The 27,992-nt window shown below is 50.8% G+C and overlaps 2 protein-coding genes across 4 annotated transcripts in view; one reads left to right on the forward strand and one right to left on the reverse strand.

Annotated features, from left to right (window-relative positions):
* Positions 1-3,757: 3,757 nt before the first annotated feature.
* On the forward strand, positions 3,758-9,285 carry CD40LG (CD40 ligand). Its single transcript, XM_005148258.3, has 6 exons — positions 3,758-4,054; positions 5,180-5,317; positions 6,345-6,390; positions 6,673-6,726; positions 6,994-7,056; positions 8,877-9,285. Exons 1-6 carry the CDS (start codon positions 3,899-3,901, stop codon positions 9,245-9,247), a joined length of 828 nt encoding a protein of 275 aa, XP_005148315.2. The 5' UTR covers positions 3,758-3,898; the 3' UTR covers positions 9,248-9,285.
* A 2,416-nt stretch (positions 9,286-11,701) lies between these two features.
* Positions 11,702-27,992, reverse strand: part of ARHGEF6 (Rac/Cdc42 guanine nucleotide exchange factor 6) — a 38,232-nt gene continuing 21,941 nt past the window's right edge. For 2 of the 3 annotated variants that reach the window (XM_005148259.4, XM_034063607.1), the window contains 12 exons: positions 26,416-26,475; positions 24,246-24,392; positions 23,328-23,414; positions 22,311-22,389; positions 21,517-21,647; positions 21,166-21,291; positions 18,558-18,578; positions 17,701-17,794; positions 16,608-16,697; positions 15,747-15,846; positions 14,893-14,947; positions 11,702-14,001 (listed from right to left, as the gene is read on the reverse strand). In XM_005148259.4, coding sequence (XP_005148316.2) covers positions 13,861-14,001; positions 14,893-14,947; positions 15,747-15,846; positions 16,608-16,697; positions 17,701-17,794; positions 18,558-18,578; positions 21,166-21,291; positions 21,517-21,647; positions 22,311-22,389; positions 23,328-23,414; positions 24,246-24,392; positions 26,416-26,475 — 1,131 coding nt within the window. In that variant the 3' untranslated portion in view covers positions 11,702-13,860. The remainder of the gene's footprint in view (positions 14,002-14,892; positions 14,948-15,746; positions 15,847-16,607; positions 16,698-17,700; positions 17,795-18,557; positions 18,579-21,165; positions 21,292-21,516; positions 21,648-22,310; positions 22,390-23,327; positions 23,415-24,245; positions 24,393-26,415; positions 26,476-27,992) is intronic. The other variant, XM_031048217.2, reaches the window with a different exon arrangement.

The raw sequence follows: 27,992 nt of genomic DNA on the forward strand, positions 1-27,992 counted from the left end.
AGCTCAGAGGATGCAGGAGAGGGAAAATGCTAAAGAAGAGATAAAGCAAATGGTGGGGAAGCTCAACTTTCCCTTCTGCCAGCGGCCTTGTGCTGAAGGGACTTCATTGGGGTTTCTCTCACAGGTTCCCTTCTGCATCCCTCCCACGGCATTGCAGGCAAACTCCTTTGGTGACTCAAAACAGCATCTCCCTTTTGAATGCATTGTTCTCAGTCCTGCCCAGCACCCAGCTTTTGTTACTTGCAGAGAGCATTCGGGGTGAGCAAGCACAGCTAAAAGAGCTTGACACGAAACCACAGTGGGCACCTCAAGCCAAATGAAATCACTCCTTTCTCAGCAGCTTTCACCTCGCTGCCTTCAGAAGTGCTCCCGGGCAGGTGAGCGGATGTTTTCTCAGTAAACAAAGCTCTGAGCACCGAGGACAAATGGAGACAACGTGATGCTGATGAGCGGAAACACCGCGACTGGGTCAATAGGAATGCAAGTGATGGATCACATTTTCCCATCATCTCAGCCAGGGGTGGGATGTACGGAGGAACTGTGCCAGTTTGGGCTCACATGTGGACGGGCATGGTTACAGGCAGAGGGTTAGGGCACTGAAAGAAAACCCTGTAGCTGAGCTCATGACTGGTGAAGGTGTGACTTCACCTTCCCTGATGTTATCCTGTGTGGGCAGACTCTTCCTCTGTTGCTGGGCGCTCCTTCCCATCATCCCACTGAACCATGCGCCCCTTTCCCCAGGGCTGTAGCATAGAATTCAAGACTGGTTTGCGTTGGAAGGGACCTCAAAGCTCCTCCAGCTCCAACCCCTGCCGCGGGCACAGACACCTTCCACTGCAGCAGCTGCTCCAAGCCCCTGTGTCCAACCTGGCCTTGAACACTGCCAGGGATGGGGCAGCCACAGCTTCTCTGGGCACCCTGTGCCAGCGCCTCAGCACCCTCACAGGGAAGAGCTTTTGCCTAAGAGCTCATCTCAGTCTTCCCTGTTCTGGCAGGTTCAAGCCGTTCCCCCATGTGTCTGCAGCAGCCAATTGGTCAAGGACATGAAACCATGATGCTACCTGGTCCTGCCATGGGATAAAATGAGTTTTGAGTCCTTCTCCCTATCCTTACCATCCATGTGGCCAACCTGGTGATGTGGGGTGGCAAACACAGCTCCAGAGGGCATGCTCTGTGCTGCCTAGGGCTGCATTGCCAATGCTGAGCAATGGTTTCCTGCAGAGAGCTGCCATCCTGCCCTCCCCGCTGACAAACCCCTGCCAGGATCCCTGCTGTCACACTTTCCACCAAGTCTCTCCCATCAGGGTGACAGTGACGAGCAGCTCTCAGTTTCCTTGTGTGTAGCACAAGCTGGCCAACCCTCTGATGACGCTTTGTACCTGGTACCCAAACCCTGAGCCTCTTCCTATCCTCCTCATTGAGCCCAGCATCCTCCCATGAGGCTGCCACCAGCTCCGGCCTCCCAAGCAAGGTGCATGAAATGGGGCCAGCAATATGTTTGAGGTTTCCGGTGTTACCTCCAAGTTCTTCTCATTTCAGTGAAGCAGTAAGAGGAAGAGATCCAAAAACAGCTTTGAGAAGAAGCCAGGGCTCAGGAATAGCAGTGTAAACCCTCCCCTGCTCTTCTGTCCAATGCTTATTGATGTAGCTTCACACGTTATAGCTGCCTCTCAGTCCTGATGCTCTGGATTCAGGGAATGTGTGAAGTGATGACTTCCCATGTCCTGTTGTAGAGACCTCCCCCAAACGTGAGTGTTCAATTCAGAGGAAGAGCCGTGGAAAATGCTGGTGAGCACCATGGGCTGGATGTACAGGGGGAGTCTTTGGGGAGCCATGAAATGGCTTCTTACATGTGGCAAGCTCACCATGACAGGGACAGTGTGCGGGAGCCTGATGTCAGACCAGACCCCTGTGAGGATGTTGGGGCAGGTTTTGCCAATGTTTGTTCAAAGATAATGCCCATTTTAACACATAATGGATTGAAAGAAGTGCCCCCAGGCTGTGTGTGAGCTTCAAGCCCAAGGGACCAGGTCTAAAGCCCAGCAAAGCCAAGGAGACCCCCTTTTGCAACCCAACGCTGCGCATCCCCAGCACTGTTTGGGTCACCTCGTTGCTGTCAAGATGATGCTCCTGTGGTGCTTGGGAAGCCCTGGTGATTTGGACAGCAGGGCAGCCCTTGGATGGTGAGGGAATGTGGGCATCCCTTGGGGCATGGGCACACAGGAGCTGGGACCCCAGGGCCACTTTCTCCTCTAGAAGGCACAACTGACACTGGGGAGCTGCTGTGGAGCTGGCAGCCCCATCCCAAAGCTCCCGACATTGCAGAGGGGTAACAGTCATGGCATGGTGAGGCTCCAAAGCACCATCCAGGGCCTCTGCCTGTCGCTGCCCACGAAGACCCTGGTGCCATCCCACACGTGTGATTTGGGTGCTATATTTAGGAGCAGGGTGACCTGCCAAGGTCAGGCTCTGACTCGGCTGCAGAGATGTTTGTGCTCTGTTACCAGCTCTCGCATTTGCAGCTCGAACGCCCTAACCACACAGGACAGGATGCGAGGGAGAGAGTAGGTAGCAAAAGCGACCGCTGGACTCCATCCTGCAATGCTCTGAGCAGCCCTGACGAGGTGCTGTGCACCCTCCTCTCCTCTCCTGGGGCTGCTGGGCACCAGTGCCCTGCTTTGAGCAGGATCCAGCCCTTTATTTGCTGCATGCACATCTGATAAGAGCATCGCCGTTAGCGTATGACATTCAAAACAACTTGATACTATGGCTTAGTGCCTGTCTTCCAAGCAGCCTTCCTCACAGAGCAGCCCTGCTCCTCTGCACCCCAACAGGAAGCCAGATTGATCCTCCTTACATAGGGAAAAGGAGGTCTGTCCCCTGCTGCAAGCAGTGAGATCCCTCTGTATTTACACTGCTTTACCGGTGGTGCAGGGCTGCACAAGCATCAGATGCCTGAAGAGCTTGGGGGCAGGATCTTTCCTCCCTGCTGCTGGCTTGAGAGGTGTAAGGATATAGAGGGGATATGGGTCCCCCAAAGTGGCATGGAGGTGATGCTGGGGGGTTAGCAACCAGCATCCCCAACAGCCCTTTTCGTGCCCAGATATGTAGATAGAGGTAACACGGGTGAGGACAGAGTCTGTGATGGCTTGTGCCCTTGGGTGCAGGGTGAACACCTCACTACGGTGGCATTAAAGCTGTTTAAAACTCATCTCTCCAAAGTGATGCCAAGCACTAAGACCCAAAGCCCCACTGTCTATTGAGGGGCATGAAAGCTGTGCCCACACTAGAGATGCAGTGCCCATGGAGATGGTCCTTTCTCCAACATCATCCAGCCTACCCAAGGAGAGACTTCACCCACTGGGAGCACAAAGGAAGGCCAGGAAGCAGCACAACCTGCCAAGTGTTTTCACTGCAAAATCACCCTTCCCCTGAAGGAAACAGAGGGTAAGAAAGCTTTGTTCCCCTTTTGAGAAGCCACTGATTTTCTGGTGCTCCCTAGCCCCTGCTCAGCTGCTCGGTCTTTGTATTCTCAGTCTCCATTTCTCTGAAGACAATTTGTCATGAAACTTTCATCCACAGCAGGAAAAAAACAACCACGGGGGCATAGTCTGGACTGTTTCGAGGGCAAATATGAATATATGGAATAAGAACCTCTCTCTGCTTCTGGTAGAATGATAGGAAAAAAAGCATGGAAGTGCACCAGAAAAGAAAGTCTAAGCAACCTTCTTTTGTTGTGGGAGATGGCAGTGAACAAACCTACCCACTACGAAGAGGTTTTTCCAGGAAGTGTAGGTTGCTGCAACTTGTATCCCTTGAGCAGCGGGTGCTCACACAACAGTTCTCATGCTACTTGCAAGCAGTGCATTTGAAGGAGCCCCAGCACCGCACGTAGAGGATGAACGAACCCTATAGCCCTGCGACACCCCGACCCATGAGCAGCACCTTGCCCAGCACCATGAAAATGCTCATGGGCTTCCTCGCTGTATTTATTGTAGCACAGACAATCGGGACTGTGCTCTTCTGTTTGTATCTTCACATGAAGATGGATAAGGTGAGTGGAGAATTAAGTTGGTCTCTGTTGGGTTGCTAACGCGATTTGCCTTCTGCTGTGGTGAGATGTACTCACCCAAAGGATGAGCATGGTAGAAGATGATGCCGGACACTGGATGGATGCAAAGAGTGGTGCTTATTACACCCATGTTCTCATTTCTGTTTTAATTTGCCACTGAGGAAGGAATCTGTTCCCTTTGTTAACGGAACAAGAATGGATCGATGAAAAAGATCCATTAATAGAAAATTCCGGGGAGAAAAGAGTGTGGTTTAAACACGCAAGTGGCTTTTTTAGGTTCATTGGTGGTTTTTCTGGTGACACTCATCACGAGGATGGGGGGCGGGTGTCCATAACTGCAACTTATTTTAGTGTTTGTATGTGTGAATTTGACCAACATCTCACTTAAGATGCTTTCTAGTTAGGGAAGAAAAGAGTGGACCTTAGTGCTTGGCCTTTTATTGATGAGACACGGTATTGGTGATCGTGTCTTATACTTGGGACAATATTTACCAAAGAATTAAAAGCTAAGAAGCTGGGTTTGATATTGCCATGACTGCACAATGCTTAAAGTCACCAATCATCTGAAGCTACTTTCATCCAAACCAGAAACCAGCTAAAGAAACGGACTGTGTCTAAACCCAGGAACAAGTTCTCTGTACCAGATACAATGATCAGATCATCATTAGTGGGTTTTAAACGTGCTGTCTCAGCTGGATCCGAGCTGGGATGGACGGAGCCAGTTGCTGTGATTTCTGTGCCTGTCAATGCAGGCGGGTGGAATTTGGCCACTTGCTTTTTGGAAAAAGCACAGTGGGAAATTGAAATTCATGATCAGGGTGATAGAAAACACAAAGGGATCCTGAGTATTCCTCCTCTTAGCCAGTGGTACCAACCAGGGTCAGCAATTCCCAGTGGATGCGGGTGCGGATGCCTTACCAGGCGGCTGATGGGAGGACTTGGTACTCACATTATGTCTGCTTGGCTCATCCCGATGCTGAACAACTGACCCTGAGCTTTCCAGGCTGTGATTTATCCCTGGCAGGAATACAGAGTGGCTCCATTGCCAGCCATTGCAGGTTTCCCATTTGCACCCCATTCACCCTCTCTTCTCTCCTGTGCGGGCAGATGGAGGAGGTGTTGGACCTGAATGAGGATTACGTCTTCCTGAGGAAAGTACAGAAGTGTCAGACACCAGAAGGCCAGAAATCGACGTTATTGGACTGTGAAAAGATTCTAAAGGCCTTCCAGGACCTCCAGTGCAAGGTATGCTGCTGTTAGATGTATAGAGACTGCACTGAAGATGGAGGAGGGCTCCAGGCACACAGCCAGCTTCACCCCATGGGTGCCCTTTACCCTGGGGCCGCATAGCACATGCCCCTCTTTATACTGGGTTAGTTTTATACTGGATTAGTCTTACACTCTATTTTTATACTCTGTTGATAGAATTAAAAATTCTCATCCATTTTTGCCTCAAAATGGTCTTGGTCAGCGCACATCCAGCTGCAGGTGGGATCCCTGCGGAGCGATGCTCAGTGCTTGTGGTTGGAGTGATGGAGCTGCAGCCACATGGGTTCTGTGCTCTCATCCTGGTCTGATAAAGGTTCTTTTCCTGATGCCTGGCACCTTGCTCCGATCCTGTGGGGATGCTTGTCGCCACCCATGTGTTCATGAGGGTACAAGGCTTGGGCCAGGCAGCACAGCTCCCATCAGACAGTGAGGAGGAGGAGAACGATGTATAAATGCCACTCCATGGGCTCATGGATGGTGCCTCCAGCCAGTGCAGAGTCTCCTCGTATTCGGGTGTCAATGCCCAATGACACCAAATGCCTCAGGTCTGCATCGGTATCCATCTGATAACAGAAAACTGTCTAAGATGGGCCCTGCTCAGCAGTCCTGAAAACCCCCTCATGTAGGGGTAATGATGTACCCAGCTTGCTCTAGAGCATGGCTTCCCAACATGGTTTTAAATGAAAAGGAGATGGTTTCTTGTTTGTTTCTCAAATAAACCTTTCCCATCCCATCATTTTAACTGCACAAAACCCAGTTTTTGTGCAAGGATCATAAACCCTACAATCCCCCTCCTGCCGACAGTCAGTCCATGGCCATACGTGATGCTGGGGATGGTACTGAAGGGGGCTCAGTGGTACCCTCTGCCCAGAGCTGACAGGGCTATTGGGGCCAAAGAGCACCAACCCAAGGAGTCATGAGAGCATCCTTTATACAAAAGCTTTCAAAATTATTGATTTGTACATCCCTAAAACCCAACCATGTATTTTTGCTGTTGTTACAGGACAGGGGAGCCAGTGAGGAGCAGCCCAAATTTGAAATGCAGAGAGGTGAGTTCCCTCAGTGCACCCTTGGCTTGGAAGGGGCAGGAGGAGTAGCTTGGCCTGGGAAGGGCTTTCCTTTACTCTGCCCAGCATCAGGGCAGGGCACAGAGGCAGGGGATGGGGTTGGGGTTTGGGGCATCCCCAAGAGGTTATGACTGTACATGGAATGGGGCTGGCAGAGGGGTGCACTGGCCATGGCTGTGTCACCAGGGCAGGAGGCTCTGGGTGCTAAGGTCACATCAATGAAAATGAATGCGCAATTAAATCTGTGCCCTTGTTGCATTGCAGGCCATGAGCATGAGCATCCCCATTCAATGCGCAAGAACGAGACCCCTGTGGCAGGTAAGGAGCAAATGCATCCTCTTCCATGGGGGCCCAGTCTCCTCCATGTACTTTATCCCCCAAAGGCTCCACCATGAAAGCAACCGAGTGTCTTGGCTGAGCAGATGCCAGATCCTGCCTTGATCCAGCTGATGGGAGGGGACTTTGGAGACTGTGTCTCTCAGATGGATTTGGCCCATAGCGAAATAAAGGAGCAGCAGTCCCTGGGCTGCCCTGGGAGACAGTGGGTGCCAAGGTATCAATAACCCTGATCTTCCTGAATTGCAGTGGAGAAGAGGCAGCCGATTGCAGTCCACCTGGCAGGTCGGAATGTCAGCAAGAGAGTCTCAGGTAAGACAGATCTACTTGGTGCTGCCTTGCCTAGTGAGCCAGTGGGGAACAGCAGTGTCCATTCCCTGGCCTGTGATTACTGCCCCATGGCTCTCTATGGGCAGGGATGGGGACTGTATAACTCCAGCATGAAAGGTGGAGCTGAATTCCCAGTGGTCACATCACCACCTGCACCTCTGCCCCATGAGGTTCATGCATCCTATGCCAGCTGTCCTCAGTACCTTATATATGCCTTCCTAGAAATATATATATATCCTATATATCCTTCCTAGACATGCACTGCAATGGCTTAACCTTTGTCATATTTTCTATGAGTGGAAAACCACTTCTCTTTGGATATAAGGAAAAATCTTTTGGATTCAGAACACAGCAAAAATTATTTTGCTCTCCTGGCCATGTCTTGCCTTGTGGCTGCTGCAGGAGGGCTCTAAGTATCTTCTCACCTGCAGCAGTCCTGGTAGCACTCTGTGACTTCATAGTCACAACATAGATAGCTCCAGACTGATTCGGGCAATATACACTTACTCACAGCCATGGCCACATTAGGTTTGAGAGAAGCATGTGAATCCATTCATATTTGTGCATCCCTTGGCACAAACCATGGCAGTCCTCACATCTCCCTTCCCCAGCACAACCTTAGCTGAGGGACATCATCCGAGAGCAAGGATTATCCAAGTAAGAGCGTGCAAATCATTCTGGATTTCACTATCTGGGCACCTCTGCTTTAATTCTGGAGTAACTGCCAGTAATGAGCAAGTGCTCTTTGCATCTCTGACACAGCATTTCACCCAGAGCTCAGCCTCCCTGTGCAAAGCTTCATGCGAGATAAGATCAAACAAGTGAGAAACTTGCTGCATTTTAAACCTCCCAGCTTGAGCCTCCGAAGCAGGTTGAGATTGCTGCCTGGAGCTTGGCATTGGGCACATTGGAAACTTCCCCATGGGATGTGCAGCATGGACCATGGGCTGTGGGCATCCCCAGGACCTCTCCTGCCACCCGGAGACTCTGGGCTGGGACTGTGAAACCCATTATTCCCCTTGGAGCCAGGCTGCTCTCCCTTGCTGCTCTCGTTGGTGATTCTCTAGGCTTGGGAAGGTCCAAAGTCCCTCCTGGAGGTCATAGCTGAGCTCAACCCCTGTGGCCATGGCTTCCTGATCTCTGTATTGACCTACCTGTACTGACTCCAGTGGGAGGGCATGCTCCTGAGCTACTGTGATGACACTGATAGTGTCCCAAAAGCCATGGCAGGTCTCCATGGGCAGTGAAGGCAGCATCAGCCATGCAAACCCCTTCCAGCTCCACACCGTGCTGGGGAGCAGAACCATGGGATGTTTAATTTGCTCCTCCTTTGCAAAGTGTCAGCACTCGGATGGGAGAAGCTGTGTGTGTTGGGATGGGAGCCTCTGAAGATGTGAGCCACAGGGTGTTTTGGCAGTGCCACTGAAAGCCATGGAGACAGCAACCCTGTAGCGGCAGACACAAGGGTGTTTGGGTGGCAGTGGCAACTGTGTGCAATCCTCCACCCTCAGCATTTCCACTTGGTTGGATGGAGGAAGCAAAATGTTCCTCTGCTTGCATCATCAATCCAAGGGTGTCAATGCCAGTGACCAGAAACATGAGTTAAACTTGTCCTGGTCTCAGAGAAGGGGATGCTGCTCCCCTGGGCTGGGGATGCTGTTCTGGGATAGGCAGGAGCCACCCCTGAACCCTGCAGCAGGCTCAGGCAGTGATGCCAAACATCTGTGGGGTGTCTCCCCCAGAATCAGCCTGCCAAATGGATGTCTTTCTCCCAGCTCATCTGCCATGCTTTCCCCCTACAGTGCTAGAGTGGGAGACGACGATGTATGGCCCTACGAGCAACAGCTTGATAAGCTACCACGAGGGGAAACTGAAGGTGAAGGAAGCAGGGCTCTACTACATCTATTCCCAAGTCAGCTTCTGCTCCAAGCAAGCAACTTTGGCACCATTCACCCTCTATATTTATTTGCATCTCCCCATGGAAGAGGACCGGCTCTTGCTGAAAGGCCTAGACACACACATAACCTCCACAGCAACCTGCGAGCCCCAGTCCATCCGGGAAGGAGGTGTCTTCAATCTCCGGGAAGGTGACATGGTCTTTGTCAACGTGACAGACTCAACACGAGTGAACTACCGCCAGGGCATCACCTACTTTGGCATCTTCAAGCTGTAGTGAGGAGGGGACTGCCCTGAGCTGGTCCTGAGCTTTCCCTGTTTTCCCATATTTATGTCCCTCTGCCTCTTTGGTTTCCTTGTTTCTTAATTTGTATATTTTGTTATTTATTAATGAGGGCCAAGGGGCCCTGAGAACACAAACAGAACAAAGTCTGAAGCTGTTGTTGTTTGTACCTTGCTCTACACTCTGTCATTGCCATCTGGGTCCATCATGCAAGGGTGGATTGTCCCCGTTATGTCACAAACCAAACTCCATCATCAACGTATCTTTCCTAACAACGTAGGATGGCTCAGGCCTCTCCATCCCTCATACTTATCTCCTGTACCAATCTGCTTACAAAACAGCAGCGGAAAAAGATGAAAAGGCTTAGGAAGGTCTCTTCTAAGGGGATCAGTCAGCCGAGCGCTGGCCCTACGTGCTGGCTGGTGGTGATGCATCCTTGCCACCCTAACTGCCTGCTTTGTCTTGAGAAAGCCCTTTTTCCACTCATGCCTGTCTATGAAACTCAACCAGCCTTCTCATGCAGGGTGACACAGCCTTGGCCAGGTACAAGAGGGATGACTGGTGGCTGATTTCAACCTATAGTGTAAGGGACCAGCTGTGCTCTGCTTTCATGACCCAAATCCACTCACCAGCCTGTCTTCCTCCCACCTCTGCAGGTAAAAGGGCTCTTGGCCACCATTGTCAGATTTGGATCTGCCTCCTCTCCTGCGACTCCTCCTACTCTAAGAGGAAGACCAAGAAAGCAGGGGGGGTGGCAGGACCATCTCTGTCTTCCCAAGCCCTCCAAGGTGCTTGTGCACTTCCAAGAGCATCTTCTGTCTGTCCTCAGGGAGGACGTGCCCACAGCAGCACTTCACCTGGAGTTCTAGGAGAGCAGGACTGTGCACACAGGCAGGAGTCCCTCTTGGGCAGGGGGTACACTGCACACTAGGGTCTCCATGACCCTCTCCTCCAGCCTGGCCTGAAGGGAAGGGGAGCTGAGCAACAGCAGGGCACAAGGATGCTGATGCGGTGTTCTTCAAAGGCATCTGAAGGTGGGAAAGATGGCAAGCCTGGAGCATTTGGTTGTACAGGTCACACTTGTCAGAGTGCAAAGGTTTGGGAATACTGGAATCCAACCCTTCTGCAAGTGGAAGAGCTTTCACATGTGGCCAATGCTTAGGATTTGCTTGGCTGGAGGCTGCAGGTCTGGTCCTAACGCGGTGCTGGGATGGTTGGCACGGGCCATTGCAGTGCTGGATTCCAGTTTCCAAGCAGGGTCTCTTACTGGGTGCCTTGGTACCAGCCTTATCTTGGCATCCCTTGCTTGGTGACAGCCCTTTCTCCTGGGTCCACATTGACAGGGTCTTCTAGGAGGCCAAATCCATTGTGTGCATGCCTGCTTGGAGGCAAGGGAGACAACTTCCCCCCCAGTTCAGTTTGGGTTGGGGGCACTCATGCTATGGAGCAGTACTGGGGTGGTCAATGGGAGCAGCCCACCACAAATGGGCACCTCCAGCTCCTGCAGTGCTTTGGGCTGTGCAGATTTAGCTGTTGGGGGTTATTTTCCTGTTTTTCTCATGTTGATGGTAATTTGGAGCCCAGCTCCATTGCTTGGAGGATGCTGTTGCTGCTTGTGTTGGAGTTGGGTCATGCAAAGGGGCCATTTGGGAGCTGGCATAAGAGGGGACCAAAGGGACCCTGTATGCATTAGGAGAGCAGGATGCTCTCTGGTTAAAGCCTGGATCTGGCTTCATGGGGACACGGGAGTAGAGATGCTCCCTCCAAGATGAGCCTGGGGGATGCCTCCTCCTTGTTCTCATGCCCAGCACCACCCCTGGGGCACCTGGGTCTGGAGGTGCCTTGCTCTGCCTCTTCCTTGAAGTCCCCAGAGTGCCACTTGGGTCTCCCTTGCAGACTTCAGTGGTTTCTGCACCATATGCCCAAGTGTTGTTTGCACTTGTTCTTTTTCCTGTTCCAAGTGCTGTGTTTGGGAAGGGAAAGCAAGATCCAGCCCTCGAGCCTCCTGCTTCGGCTGCAGGCAGAGAGCATGGCGCATCTCTACCAAAGAGTTAAAAGGAGAGGAGGTCTTGTCCAAGAGGTAGACCAAAGGAAATCCTGTCACCACACCTAAATGCCAGGAAAAACACACACACCAACTAAAGAGAATAAAATCAAATCTCAACCAGGCAGGAAGTCACTTATCTACAGCATCCTGTCAGTGCTGCAGGGAGCAGCTGCTTTTCCATACAGCATCCTTAGTAGCAGAGTGCAAGCAGGGCTTGAGGGATGGAAATTCATCTCCTTCCTCTGCTGCAGGGTGATGGTGGGAGTAACAGATCCAGTGCTAGCAGCATCATTCGCACCAGTATCCCCCCCCAGCAGGTGATGCAGCCGTGGGTGCTTTGAGCATATCAGGGATGCCCAGAGCATCGTGGTGGGAATGAAGGAAGCAGCCCTGAAAGCCAATAAGTGATTTTTTTTTGTCCTTCTTTATTTGTTGAAAATGTCAATTAAAAAACTGTTCAAAATAAAAACATGTTAGAAAAGTTGAACTTGCATAAGTAGTTACAGTAAATAAACCTACATGACAGAGATAAACTGGAAGGCAGCGGACACAACATCCATCTAAAGACAGACTCACTGGAACCTATTTACAAAGCACTGTAAACAAAGTAAATATGGAAACGTTGCTGTCCATCTGGCATGGCTTCTTTTCCTTTTTAGTTTAGTTTCTTGTCTTGTTTTTGGCTTCTAGCTCTTGACAAAACGCTTGATCCAAACAGCCCCAGTGTGCCCTCCACCACATTACGCCTCACACACATGCATATGTACACAGCACGGGGGCAGCGAGGAAACGTTTTTACCCTCTCCTTGGAGTGTGAATGGCCCTTGGTTTGCTTCATTGCATGAGCTGTGTGCCTAAGCCTGGTCCCCATCCCACCTCTGGGCAGGCAGGAGGGAAGGACAGTGCCAGGGGTCCTGGAACAGCCGCATCCCATGTGCAGCACCCTGGGATATGATTAACCAGCACAGCAGGGCCTGACTGCCAACTAAACCACTCCATGGTGTGCCTGGGTAGGGATGTGGGGAGCTGCATCCAGAAGGGATGCTCTGGAGCAAAAAAAGAACCTCTGTTCTGGCCTAAAAACAGCTTTAAGAGGGGTTCTTTTCCTGCTCCTTGTTTTGGAGTGCAGCTCTCCCCAAACACCATTTCTGGCTCAATTCTAACTGCAAGGAGGGAGTTGTAGTTATTGCCTCTGTTATGTCCTTCATGACCAACGCAACCCATGAACTCATGAGCTGTGGTGTGTCTGCACACCCTGGAACCATGCTGCCCAGTGATCCCAGTGATATACATAAGACTTATCATTAGCTTTAACAGAAGGTTACTTTTATAATGCTGCTAAGGAAGGAAAGAAGGAAAACAGTTGTTCTAAATGAGGGTATCACACCAAATAGGATGGAGATAGCTGATACATATGCATGTTGCCTGTGTGCTGTGTTTGAGTAGCTGTGCAGGAATCTGAGAGGTGTTGCATATCTGTGCCCCAGGAGCGTTCCAGCTCTTGTCAAAGCATAAATAACTTTCCTATCCCAAGAGAAAGTTCCTTTTCCCTAGCAGAAAGCCCCTTTGGGGCCATGGAGGGACAAGTGGCCATTGCCTACATTCCCAGCCTTTGGGAAGGAGCGTCGGCGAGCCTAAGGTGAAGGGAGCAGGGGATCAGCACATCTGGGGGTGTTGTTGGTTGTCAAGCAGTGTCTATATTTCATATAGAGAATAGCCTGTCCTGCGAGGGGAAGCACAGCAAAACTCTAAACTGATACGATACCTGGACACTCAATATGGAAACAAAGCGGGGGGGGAAGGAGGTGTGGGTCATGCATCAGGGAAGGGATTGGGGGGGACAGAAGAGCAGTTACCTGTTGTGCTAATCACGAGCTGTCAGGAGGCAGCACTGTGCAACACGCCTTTCCCATGCGCTCTGACAGGTGCTCCAGCTCTCACTTCCCCAAGGAATTCCAATGTCTTCATGATAATTGCACATTTGAATCAGGATCAAGGCCACACAGGAACCACAGTATTGCTGGGCTCTAAGTTCGCTACAGTCAACTAATGGGGAACAAGAAGGTGGATGGGAAGAGCTTCCCCAGTTGTGATGATCTGAACGGAGGAGCACGGTGCTTTTTGGTTTCTGCTCAATGACACCTCAATAATGTTTTCATTCAATAAATAGGTACCGGTGCTTTTGATAAGAATGAAAGCATTAAAAAGTGCTCAAGCTTCCTCTTAGGAAACTGCTGCCAAACCCTTTGCGAGCAGCAATCATTTAGCAGAGTTTGTATTTGCTCCCAGTAGCAGGTACGATGAGGTATTAGTTGCTGCAGATGAATTGTGAATCATGGACCGCTTGCTTACTGGTTTAGCTGTGATTGATTGTTTCTGGTTTATTTCCTTACTGTGTGGAAGGAAAACTATGGAATTTTTTTTTTCTCTAGAACTCTTTTTTTTGGTAACAAAATTCCCCAAACCAACAAAATAAGGAGCAAGAAGAGGCAAAGGATCCAGTTCCGCTTCCCAAAAACACCTGAGGTCACACACCACTGCCAGCAGCTTCTCCCCTTGTTCAGGCGATCAGGGACGACTTGCGCCCCGTGTCCTCCCTGCCACACTCATCCGTCTGCTTCAGCAGCCTCCTAACCAGCTTCTCCAAGTCCTTCCTGGATTTCAGCTCTTCCTCCAAACACTGTTTCATCCTCTTGTTCTCCTGCGAGGTGAGAAATAAAGGAATGAAGATGCAGTCGATGCCCATGTGCACTTTATGCAATGAGGCACTGCCTGGTGCCTCCAAGGGGATGAAGCTTCAGGGAAAGCCTCACATGCTGAGGATGAACAACACGGGTTACCTATGGCCTTATCCACTCAAGCAGACCTTGAGTGGTCTGCCTGACCACTCAAGTGGTCAATCCATACTACCTTATGGACCTGCACAGAATGACTTTGAGCCGGCAGAAGCATCCTCCTGGAAACTCAATTTTAGTCTAGGTTGGAGGACCCTGTTCCTCTGGGGTGCTCTCTCCCACCTCCAGACTTGTGGCTGGAGGGAGGAGGATGTATTTCCTCTCAGTCTACAAGAACTGGTACCCACCAGACCCCTAGAAAACAAACAGTCACAGAACCCCAGCCGGGTTTGTGTTGGAAGGGACCTCAAAGCTCCTCCAGCTCCAGCCCCTGCCACAGGCAGGGACACCTTCCACTGGAGCAGCTGCTCCAAGCCCTGTGTCCAACCTGGCCTTGAACACTGCCAGGGATGGGGCAGCCACAGCCTCTCTGGGCACCCTGTGCCAGCGCCTCAGCACCCTCACAGGGAAGAGCTTCTGCCTTACATCTAACTTGAACCTCCCCTGCTTTAGTTTGAACCCATTACTCCAGTCAAGTTGAAAGAGCTTTTAAAGTAGGGGGAAAGTTTCCTGTTACCACAAAGACCATCTCCTTCTGCCCTCCTACTGCCTCAAGCAATTGCATGGTGACCTGGTTGAGGGAGCTGCAGCATCAGACCAGCAGTGGGCAAGACTCTTCCCGGGCACCAACCAAGTCCAAGACAACAACCCAGTATAGCCTGGCTGGTTTTTGCTCAGCTCCCAGCACGATCAATTACCTGCTTCAGTTCTTTGACTTCATCTTTCAGTGCATAAACCGTGTCAACAAGGCTCCTGCAAAGAGAAATGCAAGGAAAGAGCTGGAGTGCAGCAAACCAGCAACAAGGACAGGAGGTTTTGTGAGCGATGTGCTGACGGGGATGGTGCTTCTGCTTTGCAAGCATCAAGCTGCTGCTATTGCTCCTGCCTATGAGGGGACCCTGGAAACACAGCTCATTTATAGGCCACTGGTCCAAAATTCAAGGCTCTCTTCTCAAACCTCAAGAAAAATACCTTATTCTGCTCTCTTGAAGCTATCAACAAAGGTCTGTGGCTTTGGCTTCCTTGTTCATGCTACTGCAACACATACCCACGATTTTAGAACTAGAAATGCCTGAGTATCCTTTGTAAAACAGCCTTGAGCCCTTGAGGTTATGCTGCAAAGAACCAAGCATGAAAGGAATGCATTGTCTGGGTGAGGAAAGGAGTGGATCAGCGCAGTCACCCAGCTGCTAAAGCTACATAGGAAAGCACTCACAGATGGGGTGCCGGGCAGAAGCACCCCACTATGGCAGTAGTTAAAAGAGCCACTTGTTTGGTTCTGTCCTGCATCCGGATCAGCTTTGGGATTCAACCAACTGGCTCTTGGAACCCAGCTCCCAGACTCCCAAAGCACTGCAGCCACATCAGAGCAGCTGGAAGGCAGCTCTGCTCCTAAACAGGGACAAACAGCAACTGGAACAGCCTGGTGGTTCCTGCCAGGACTACGGCAGCAGTCGGTGATAACAGCAGAGGCCAAAGGAGAGAGCCTGGGTTTTCCAAGTCTTCCCAAACAGCAACAACGGATCGGGAAGCAGGGAGCAGCAGCACTTACTTTTCCTCCGTGACAGTCTGGCCATTGCTTCGTGTTTCCTCTATGATGATTTTCTCTTCCTCAGGAAGAAGGACTTGGGGGATGGAGTCTTTACGGGAGCCTGTGTATGAGAGTTAATCATTGGGATGGAAAAGGGGGATGTGTCCCTGATGCCCTCCTTCTCCCTGCCCCTTTGCACGCTAGAGCTGCAGCAGCCTCCAGTTACCTGCCATGATTAAATACAGGCTGATGGGTAACACCAACCTGGAGCTAAAGCAGCAATGGGAAACTTTTCAAGAGTGCTCATTGCATCTGAAGCTGCATCATGACTTATAAATGAGATCATATAAATGAGATCATTCGAGTAGGGTCAATGGCCAATGGTCAGTGGTCGAGTATGGTCAGTGGTAGAACCATGGCCCCTCTTTTCCACATTACAGTGATTTAATTTGCCATCTCACCAGCGATGATAAAATACTTTTATTTCCAGCGCTGAAGCTCTTAGGTTCTTATGAAGCAACTTCAACACACAGCTGATTGAGAGATAGTACTCATGCTTCCTTTCTAAAGCTCTCTGCAACCTGAGATTACCATCAGGTTGTCAGTGCCGACAGCCACAGTCCCCGACTAGGTCTGCTTAATTCCTTAGTGCTGGTGAAATAACTGTGTCTCATCTGCCCTCCTACCTCCTTCATTCTCTGTGTTTAGAAGAAAAACAATGGCAACTAAACCACTAGGCAGATAAAGCTCCCTTATCTTGAATACCACACAGTTTCCAAGCATGAGTCTCGGTGCTGTATGATGCAACCCTCTGTTTTTTCCCAGAGGGGTTATCAGTGCTGTGGGCAGAGTAAGAACTAAATAATGTGGTTGTGTGCCCACCTGAGCTGAGAGCTTGCTGGAAACCTGCCCCGGTACAGTATGCCTCGATCACCTTCAGGATCTGAGCATCTTCTTCCAGCGCAGCGGTACCTGTCAGACATGGCAGACAGCAGCTATCACATAAAGTCATGTTCTACATGCTCATCTCCCCAGCCTTTGCTCCCAAGCCCCTTAAGAGAAGCGGGTGCTGCTTCCTTGACTGATGCTGCCTCTGGGACTTTGTCCTGTTCCCCTTTGAGATTCTGTTGGAGCGGGTGCAGAGGAGGCCATGGAGATGCTGTGAGGGCTGGAGCAGCTCTGCTCTGGAGCCAGGCTGAGAGAGCTGGGCTGGGGCAGCCTGGAGAAGAGAAGGCTCCTGAAGGGGAGACCTGAGAGCAGCTCCAGTGCCTAAAGGGGCTGCAGGAAAGCTGGAGAGGGGCTTGGGACAAGGGCCTGTAGGGACAGGCCAAGGGGAATGGCTTTAAGCTGCCAGAACAGGGGAGACTGAGATGAGCTCTTAGGCAGAAGCTCTCCCCTGGGAGGGTGCTGAGGTGCTGGCACAGGGTGCCCAGAGAAGCTGTGGCTGCCCCATCCCTGGCAGTGTTCAAGGCCAGGTTGGACACAGGGGCTTGGAGCAGCTGCTGCAGTGGAAGGTGTCCCTGCTCGTGGCAGGGGTTGGAGCTGGATGACAGCTGCCAGGACATCCTTCATTGTCAATGGACACCCCTGCAGGGAAAGAGCCTTTTTGTGTTCCCTGATTCCCCATGGAGACTGCTCCAGGACCCACTGGCATGGTAAGGGCTTGTCCCAGCTCTTGAGACATATTTTGGTGCCTGCTGATGTGCAGTTTTACAGCAGCTTTCACCTACTTGGAAGTCATTCCTTGGCTTCATAGCCAGAACAAGACCACCCCCAACCCATGACTTTGTGCTAGGATGGCAGCATGCCTTGCAGTCCTGACTGGAAGGGGATCTGTCAGAGGCCTCCAGAAGCCTCCCATGCTCTGCAGCACACAGGCTTGCTCCAAGCATGGGCATCCCATTGTACCAAGGTCCCGTGGGGATCACTGAGTACAGAGAAGGCTCCAAGAAGAAAAGGAAATGACAACACTTACTTTTCCGGATAACAAACTCTTCATCTGATGGTTTTCTCTCTGTTTTCCTTTTTGGAAGAAACTTCTTCATTGTTTTGGGACTTTTGCTGGAATCCTATAGAGAAACAGACCCTTGTGTTTAACCAGGTTGAGGGGCAGCTCTAACAGCAGAGCAGCACAGTTGAATGCAGCTATATCCTTGTTATGCATGACACTTGAAAGAGCTACAAAGCAGACAGTGACAAAGTTGGGGACAATGATGCTTCCTGCCTTTTCCATGTGCTGGCTGTGGCCCACTGCTGCCTGAACAGCCGTGGGGATTGCACGAGGACAAGCCCCATAACCACAGATTTCAAACGCATTCACAGCACTTTCAGTCTGCTCACAATGGTGGTCTTTGTTAAAGAATCCTATAATGTTGTCTATTTCCTTGGCTTGCCTTGATTTCCCATATAAAACAGTTGGCAAATACTATTGCTCCTAAATGCATTCATTTGAGAGGATAAATCCCACACACATACACAGAGAACAAACACATACACATGAAGTTAGTGTTTGCTGTCACTCCACAGGTAAGAAACACAAGCTTTTATCTATCTCCTTCACTGAGTTACAAGTCTTGCTGATTTGGAGAGCATTAGTGTATTAGCAGGTTACATGCAATACAGATTTTAAGCAGAAGAGGCTTGCCAGGAAGTTTAATACCATAACACTAAATCCTTCTGGAGAGTTAACTCAAAATGTACTTGCCAGCCACTACTCTCATGATAACTCACTGATACAGCCAGCAAAGGGAGGGTCATGCAAGCACGAGAAGCGTGAACAGGAACAAGCATTCTTTGCCACGACAAGCCACAGAGAGATGTGTCTACCCTTACCTTTAAGATATAAGACATCCTCTACAATGAATATGCAAAGAAAGAGAAGATGAGTGTGAGAAACTGATGATTTTATTGACCAGGTCCATTAAATCCACAATTCTAAAACACATTTAAATGTTAGTGATTAATGTGGCACACCCTCCGTACTGCTTTCAGAGCACTATCGACATGCAAAGGAGCACGGTGGCATGCAGAACTGAAAACATCACATGTGAAACGCATGGTAAGTGGCCATTAACACACTCTAAACACATAAAATTAAAGAACATGCCTCCTTGGTTAGTAGTAGGTTTCTGTAGGTGCTGGTTGTGTCAAACAGTGCTTAAAATGCAGGACCCATTGGTACCAGGAATGCTGCAGCCGTCCTGCTCACCTGGCTCCATCCAAGCCCTGGGGTGCAGCTTAGGGCTCAATACCAATCCTATGGTCTTCAACCCAACCCAGCCAGGGTGATGGGATGCTCTGCCCACCCTGCATCTTCTCCAAGGGGACCCCCTTGGAGGGAACCTGCCATTGACAGCATCAGGCACCAGCATCTCCCTGCTCTGCTGGCAGGACAGGGAGCTCCTGGACATCCCACGGAGGCTCCCATCCCTGCGATGCTGAGCACAGGGAGCCATGTGGCTCTCCTACAGGTCTGGCCCACCAAGTCCTGAGTCCTGATGTTATAAACCCTTTCATCTAAGGTAAAGCAGGCCACTTCACATAAAGAAAGAAAGAAAAGAAAGCAGAAGAAATCATCTGTAAACCCGGGTTTTTTCCCTTTGCAAACCTGAATCCTGACAGGGCTTTACCCACAGCACCTGCACTGTCATCTCAGATGGTTACTGGAAACAGAACAGGAAAAATGACCCAATTTCAATGGAAACAACACGAGTGCCGTGCAGTGCGCAAGCAGGGTCTGGGGTTTCCTGAGCACAGCGAGGCATAAGGAAATGCACAAGACTCTGCCAGCCCGTCCTACACTACAGGTGAAGTCACACTGGATGTCTGAACATCTTATCCAAACTCCCCCACTCACTTCCACGCAAATAACCTTTGCAACTTTCATTATCCTTCATTATCAGAAGCACAGAGCTTATTTTGTGCCCTACTTTAAATCAAAGGCAGAATAGGAGTGATTAGTGATTGAGCACCCATAGGGAGGGATGAGGAAGATGGACATCTGCTTGGGATAACAACCGAACTTATCTCCCATCACAGGCTCATGTTCTCCTTTGAGAGTATGGGCTGACCCCATTCCGCCTCTGGTGGACCCATTGGCCTTTGGGTTCCCACCAACGTGGCCAGCAGAGCCTGTTCCTAAGTAAACCACACAATGGGTCCGTTGATACCTTGCATGGCACCATCAAGCCCACAGCAGCATCCCATCCTGTCCCTGTGTGGCATAAACTTTGTGCCTGGTTGTGACACTAAGAGTTGAATTCCTGCTCTGCATGGCAGGGGACAACTGAGAAACTGCAAAGGACCATGGTGTTAGTGATAGCACTCAATATGGTGAGATGGTTTGATCTGCCTTAGAAATCAAGTATCAGCCTTTCACTTTCACACAGGAAAGTTTCTCCTCTTCTTTGCCTTTCTAGCCTATTTTAATTCACCACGCAAACAAGTAACAGTTTAGCCTATGTTATGGATCTGGACCATGCAAAGATCAAGGGTCATTTCCAGTCTGCCTGGTTGAACAACTTAATTCCCAAGCGGAAATGAGCTCTTTTACACATTCTAAGAAATCAAAGTAACACAATGCCATGAGGCTACCTGAAATCTCAACCTGGAGCAGCAAACCCACAGCCCCCTTGGCTGCCGGGCTCTCCATCCCTGAGTCCTGAGCCCCCATCCCCCTGGGAGCCTAGGCACTGATGCTCCCAGTGCTGCTGCACCAAGAAGAGTGGCTGACTCAGAACCAGAGAGCTCATTCAGGAAGGGGAACGTTACCCAAGCTGCTGGTGAGTAATCCCACAAGTTTACAGTGAGGCAGGGAAGGAGAGCGCTGCAGTTGCAGCAGGGGGGTGAGAAGCAGAGCTGGGTTGTATTTTGGGGTTCCCCACGCCACCTCCTACCTCCCAGGCTTGAGGTTTCTGTGGAGGAAGCGATCCCTGGGGCTGCTGCCTCCCATGCAGGGTATGGGTGTGTAAAACACTGAGGTGGGTGGCGAAGGAGTGCTGCAGGAGCCCTGCTCCATCCACCAAAACACAGGGTGGGAGACATAAAAACATCAACAGGCTTTTCTCCTCCTCCTCCTGGTGCAGCATTGCTTCTTCATTCTGCAGCACCAGCAAGGCTGGAGCTGGAGCACATCCCAGCAGGGAGCCCATGGCTCAGACTAAGGCAGGAGGAGGAGAGGATGCAGCTCCACCACCCACCGTGGCACTGTCAAAGGAGTCAATGGGACACACACTGTGGGATCTACAAGCACACGTGCTCACGCTTCACGTGCAGCACAAAGCCAGCCACAGCGACAAGCACCCATCACAGGGCTGGGGCAAAGCTTGGCAGAGCCATTGCTCTCAGCATCCCATCAACCTGAGCTTCTGTGCCCCTGCTATGGGATGAGAAACCTGGACACGAGCAGTGGGGATGCTCTGCAGGCACACGGGATGGTTACCTCTTTGTAACTCAGCGCTGCCGAGGGTCTGAGTGGAGGAGCAGGACGGAGGCAGCTCAAGCTCCAGGGCTTGAGGATTTTGGGGGGTTCCAGAGGCCCACGGATCTGTCCGGCTGAACTAAATGCCTGGGAAAAGAGATGGGAAGTAGATGAAGGCTGTTAGCCACCAAGCAATGCAGGGAGGGACAAGAGTTCAGTGGGCAGGATACATGTAGAATGGTACAAGCATGACTCAGTTACAAACATAACTGTAGCATGTGTCTTACAGCTGTACCTCAATATCAAGGTGCATTCCCTACCCAGCATGAAGGAACACTGGGCATGGAGCAGATGGGGAGAGGAGACACTCACCGAATGAGCATTCCAGGACTGTGTTTTGGAGATGGTGCACGTCCCCTTGGTCAGCCTTTGCAAGTGGTCCAGCCATTCGTGCAAGTCCTGGCTGGTGCTGCAGGACACAGTGATTCGCTCCATCATGGTCCCTATGGCAGAGGGTGAAAGAACAGTCTTTAGCTAACAGTAGAGATACACAGGGTGAGCTCAGCTTGGCACAGCCACAGGATGCTCCTCAGACTGCAATGTCTACTGTCTGCAAAAGGCCAAGGCAAAGATGTGACTGTCCTGCTCCAAGCACCCAGTGTGGGAGCTGCACAGAAAACCAAAGGGAATTGGTGAAATTAATGTTAAAAGCAAGCAAATGCAACATTTCTATGGTTAACAGGACCCTGACACCAAATGTCACCAGCACAAACAGCTGCACTGCAGCCAAGGCACAAGTAACAAGTTGAACGGGAAAACTTAGGAAAGCTCTTAATGACCAGAGCTGTTAACCCACCAATAACTGAGGTGCTCACAGCTGCATGGGATGGACGCTGGATGCAGACAGGGCACACACAGCCCAGAGCAGTGCTACTGGGGAAGGTGATTTATCCCATACAGAGCACCGAAGGTCTCCAAAAGCAGCCCAAAGGCAGAGCTGGAGGACACTGTGAGGAGGTTGCCTCAACCAGGAGGGACATGCTCAGGAATTTAGGGAACCCACAGAGAAAAGGCACAGAAAGCATGGTGCAGGGGTTAGGGGGAGACCACCAGTACCTCCAGTGGCAGCTGCTGTTGGGACTGGGAGCATGGCCCGAGGCACTGACCTGTGATTTCAAACATGTGCTCATTCCCTTCAGCATCTTCCAGCTTTGTCAGTGTCATTCCCGTCAAAGGCAGCCTTCCCTAAGGGAATTGAGGAGGAGTCAGTGTCTGCATTGGCTTCCCAGCGGGAGTTGTTCTGTTTGTTCTCCTGCCAATTCCTTTCTCTTTAGGAATCGCCATTAAAAACTCATTTGTAAAGGCTCCTGACTGCAGGAAGAGTCTCCTTTAACATATGGATCTCCATTTCCCTGCACAACTAGGTCAAACCCTGGGAAGAGGCTCCCATGACAACTGAGTCATTCCCGGCTCATCTTCTACCCCTTCCCTTCACTAGTTGCAAACCCTTTGTACAACCAAGACAGAAGGACCAACTTGCCCTGGGTTTGGGGAAGCCTTCCCTGTGACTCTGCTCTGCATGTTGAACTGCCTGCTTACGGATGAAACCCAAACCCCCCTTCCCAAACCTCTCCCATCTCTCTTGGGTATGACAAACAACATGTCAACGCGAGAGCATCCTTCTTCTGGAGTGTATTACTGATGGTTTCAGGCAACTGGAGAGAAGCTAAGCTCCCACAGCCTGACTGCAGCCATTCAAATGATGAAACACAAGAGTTTTGGGATGCCTCATGGAGAGGAAATGTTGAGCTCTTTACAGTGGGCTTTATAGTAGTGAAATATTCTCCAGTGAGGGCACAATGATGAAATCGTGGTGGACAAACCCCTATGGCTGGGTCAGGACACCTTCATATCCACATCCTTCTTGAGGACAGCCTGTAGGCCACCATGCTTCGAAGGTTTTCCTTCCTAATTTCACAGCATTCACCTACCAAATGCTGTTTAACCACCTGGCAGGACAAAGGTACTGAGTGTCCTGGTAAAACCAAACCCAAGTTCCCAGCACCTGCATGCCACCAGCGAGGTTTAAGGAAGCAGAGAGGGTTGAATTTGATAGCAGCTATCTGATTTCCTCCCTCACACCCAACGCCTTGCAGCTTCCAATTCAAACTGAGTGTGCCTACCTGATAGATGAACCCACTCATCCGTGGGCTCGCAGACAGCATCAGCAGAACGTTTGAAAACAACAAGAAATAGCGCTCCTCTTTCTCCTGCAGGGACATGACGGTAGGTTAGGCCAGCCTGCAATGCCTCCCAAGTGTTTTCCTCCAGCAAACTGGACTCATTGCAGCTGGAATCACAGCCTGGGAGAGATCCCCCCCATACCCATTACTGTGGCTTTTCTTCTTTATAGCATCTCATTGCTGTCCTAGTTTATCCTGCATACATCTTGGCCTGCTAATCCTCTCCCCAGTCATTTCAAACTGCCTCCTAAGACCTTATGTCCTTCAGCATCTCACATCCTAAACCAGACTCTTGCACCAGACCCTACAGGGCTTTGTTTTACAGCTTTTCCCTTCCTGGGGAATATTTGCTACAGCAAGTAAGGAATTCAGTGAGAACAGGCACTTTCCCACACCAAACATGCAGTGTGCATGGCTTTAACAGCACTGGTGAAGGTCTGTGGTGTGATGCTTCAGGAATCCCTCCAGCTATTTCCAAAGCACAGTCAGCTCTGGAGTGGGACGTCACAGCGTGCACAGGAAGTGCAAAATGGTTATGGTTATGCACACTTACAAGTCACTCTCATTTCCCAGAGTCAGTCACAGGGGGGAAAGGGGGAAATGAATGTGCTGTATGACACTGAGATGCTTCTGCTTGAGGAGTGTGTCAGCAAAGACCCGAAGCTAAGTCCTCAGGGTGCCTGACTCCAAAGACATGCAGAGTCCCATTGCATAGCTCTTCTCTGGATGAAATGATTTATTAGCATTGCTTGCCAGTGCTTTGCTGGCCTGGAGTGAGAGTAGCTGCTGCCTGATGCTGTGAGCAAAGGAGTATTTGGACACAATGACTTTAGGCAGGGGAAGGACCACTGCACTCACCTCGCTTCCCCCGCACTGCACCATAACCTGGGACATGTAGATGATGCTTCCCATCGTTTTTATGTCCTCTCCTTCCCAGCGCTGGATGGATTCAGAAAGGATCTGCAGCTCAAGTTGCTTCCTCTTCCTCAGCTCCTGGCACTGCGTCTGGGAATGTCAGGGGGGACTTCATGAGCCAAGAGGGCAGGAGCACACTCAAACCATCCCAACAAAGATGGTTTCACCACCACAACCACATGGGCTCAGGGCTGGTCATGTCAAGGGACAGGCAAAACCTGCTTGGGTTCTATTACACAGAGCTGGTTACAGATTTAGTGATCTATGAAGTAATGAACACATGAAAATGTCACCCAACGTGCACTCTTCACCGAGCAAGCTTTTCTTTCCAAACCAGTCCCACCTCTGAGAGCACAGAGTCACAGTTTCCAAGCCCAAGACAGCCACAGGGTGCCAAGTCTCTACCTTTGCTGCTGCTCACAGAGCTTCTGCCCATTTTGCCCAAGCAGCAAAGAGAGTTTTAGTTGCAGCAATGCAAAACCCCAGTGAATCAGATGGAAGTGGGGGTGTTTTGTAACCAGAATCTGCAACCCCAAAGCAGGACATGGGGCAGTGTTCCAGCAGAGCAGCACAAAAAGGTGCTGCAATTGGAAGGACTGTACTGATGCTCAGCAGCTGGGCACTGGAATAGCTCCACGGAGCCGCTGGTCCTTCAGCAGCTCTCAGCAAGCACTGATGGAACAAACAGTCCTGCAAACCCAAGCAAAACTTGCTTTAACTGACCCTCTGCCAAGGGAAAGCTGCTGCAAAGCCAAACCCAGGCTCAGTTTTCACCAGATACTTGGGTTTTTCCAAAGCCCTGTTCCTGGCAGAGATTTTCCTCCTTTTCCAGCTCAGTTTCATACAAACTCTTTGCCTACCCAGATCTCCAAAATGAGAAGCTGCATTGAGGCTAGTTTGAAAGCACACATTTGAACCAAACTGTGGGCGCTTCCTCTGGTTTTGCAGCTCCAAATCCAACATTCCCAGGATGCAAATCCATATAAAATCCACACCAAGTCTGTACAGAGGCACCACTGCAAATCACAGCAGCTCCATGGACCCTCCCTGGTCTACTATGGGACCAGGCACCTCTGCCCTTCTAACCTCAGATCTGCACTGAACCTCTTCAGCTATCTCATAGTTACATCAAATTACTCAGCACCCAAATGCACATTTCAAGTAAACCCATCCATTGTTTACGAGCACTCCTGTAGATTAACATCACCTTGTAACTTCACTCAATTATTCCCCTATTATCTAACAGAACAAATGGAAGGGGAGCTGGGTTTCTAAGTAAATGTAACATAATCGCCCTTTCCTGTTTTCTATGAACATTCTCCTCCCCATCTTTTATCTGCACTGCTAAGCACCGAAAAACTTGCATCTGCAGTGCTAAGGAAGGAAGTTGGACCACATCTGGAGTGGTTGTAGTGAAAGGTATTCAGGCTACAAAGTGAGAGAGACTACAGCTTCCTTAATAACTGAGAAAAGCTTTGCTGGGCAAAAGCTTTGTGCACGTGGGTGGCTTTTCCCCCTCTTCTTCCTCTCAATGCAGCAGGACTTGGAAGGGTGCAGGTAACACAGCTTGCAGGAATAGGTTTGTTAGCCCGGGCTCAGCCCTTTGCTTGCTCTGTTCCCCACAGCAAAGTCCCTGCAATATGATCAAGGTCTCCTGACACCCGTGGAGCAAAAATCCTCTACAAAAGCAAGAGTCACCCGATGGGCACCAGCAGTTGAGTCAGGCAGCCCTGGTAACCTTTCACAGCTCATCTCAGTGAGCACAGGCAGCTCTGGTTGCAGGTGCCAAATGATCAGGGTATGGAGGCAAAAGGACATGAAAGGGACCCTGTCACCCCCACCACCCACATGTGGCTTTCTGCCGCGGAGAACATTGAGCATCCTTCATCCCTGCATCCCTCCTGCTTGGACCACAGAGCTGGGATGCAACTGCTGGGAACACACAGCCAGAGGGGCAGCTCTAAGCTTGAGACTTGAGATTAAGATGCTTTAAACCCCATCTTTTCCATTCCAGGAGACTTATTTTGTTTCTAATGGAGGAGACAAATGTCAGGCCTGACTCATTCAAAACAGCCCTGAAACGGAGCGCGCTATTTTAAGAACTGCCACCTACCACAAGGGACTTGAAGGATGTGACGGCTTTCAGAACCTCTTCGTGATCTGCATGCGCCTCCTAGTGAAGGGAGAGAAGAACCCTCAGGCACCACCACCAGCATCACCCACTGCCCCAGGGCACCCAGGGCTGCAGAGCCCACAGGAGGGATGCAGGGCAGAGGGGCTGCTGGAGAGGACAAAGCCTCCCAGGTTTAAAGCAGCAATTCATTAATACCAATGTAATGAGTGTAAAGTGGGCACAGCAAGGATAGATGTGATTTTACTCAGGACAAACTCAGCTTGCAAAGAAAATCAATGAAACCAGGCAGAGGTGTAGGGTGGATTGCTGGTTTTACCTTCAGGAAGAAAACTCCCATTAGCATGCATGGTATTGTAACCATTGCCCCATCAAGGGTGCCATTTCCATGAGCACCAATGGGAGCTTCACCTCCAGGATGAAGGGAGCAGAGTCCTCATGGGTTAGGGAGCAGAAAGCAGGATGCTGCCTCTTATCTCTGACTGCAGTTGCATGCTAGTGCCCTCCTAGCACCTTCTGCTGGATCTAGGGCTCACATCATAAGCTCTTCACCATTCAGTCCTCACGCCAGGCAAATCCTAAGGTGTCCAGGTTGTGAAGGAGCAGTCCCTATGGCTGTCAGGGATTGCTCACCTCTGAATCTGGGATGATGACGGCCCTGAACATACTTGCCCTGTTTCCAGCTGTGCAGCAGCAGAGGGAATGCTCTGGTACACTCTACAATGCATACATCTGCATTGGACACATCCATCCTCCTCCCACAGCATCACAGCTTAAACCTCAGCCCTACTGATTCATGCAACAAACCTCCCACACTCAGCTTAGAAACTAAGAGGAATAGGTGATGTGTGTGTCCCTGAATCCACCACTGAATCCCACACAGCATCCTGTGAAGAGCATGCTGTCTCTGCATGGGCATGGTGGCTGCAGCCATGCTCAGCTCAGTCCCTGCAGCTCAGCTAAGCTGGGTGAGAGCAGGACAGGTCTGTGGTGTGCATACAGTGCTCTTGCACCCTGTGCCAGCGCCTCAGCAGCCTCACAGGGAAGAGCTTCTGCCTAAGAGCTCATCTCAGTCTCCCTGTTCTGGCAGCTTAAAGCCATTCCCCTTGGCCTGTCCCTACAGACCCTTGTCCCAAGCCCCTCTCCTGCTTTCCTGCAGCCCCTTTAGGCACTGGAGCTGCTCTCAGGTCTCCCCTTCAGGAGCCTTCTCTTGTCCAGGCTGCCCCAGCCCAGCTCTCTCAGCCTGGCTCCAGAGCAGAGCTGCTCCAGCCCTCGCAGCATCTCCATGGCCTCCTCTGCACTCGCTCCAACAGCTCCATGTCCCTCTTGTGCTGCTGCCCCAAAGCTGGATCAGGGCTGCAGGGGGGGGGGGTCTCCCCAGAGCACAGCAGAGGGGCAGGATCCCCTCCCTGAGCTGCTGCTCACGCTCTGGGGGTGCATCCAGCACACAGGGGGTGCTGGCTGGGATGTGCAATGAATGACCCTGGTGAAGTGTGCTGAGTAATTAATCCTGGAAGAGGGAAAATGCAAACCCAGCTAAAACCAGACTTTGTTGCTTC

The sequence above is a fragment of the Melopsittacus undulatus genome, chromosome 6, assembly GCF_012275295.1.
Source record: "Melopsittacus undulatus isolate bMelUnd1 chromosome 6, bMelUnd1.mat.Z, whole genome shotgun sequence".
In the NCBI taxonomy this organism is placed as follows: domain Eukaryota; kingdom Metazoa; phylum Chordata; class Aves; order Psittaciformes; family Psittaculidae; genus Melopsittacus; species Melopsittacus undulatus.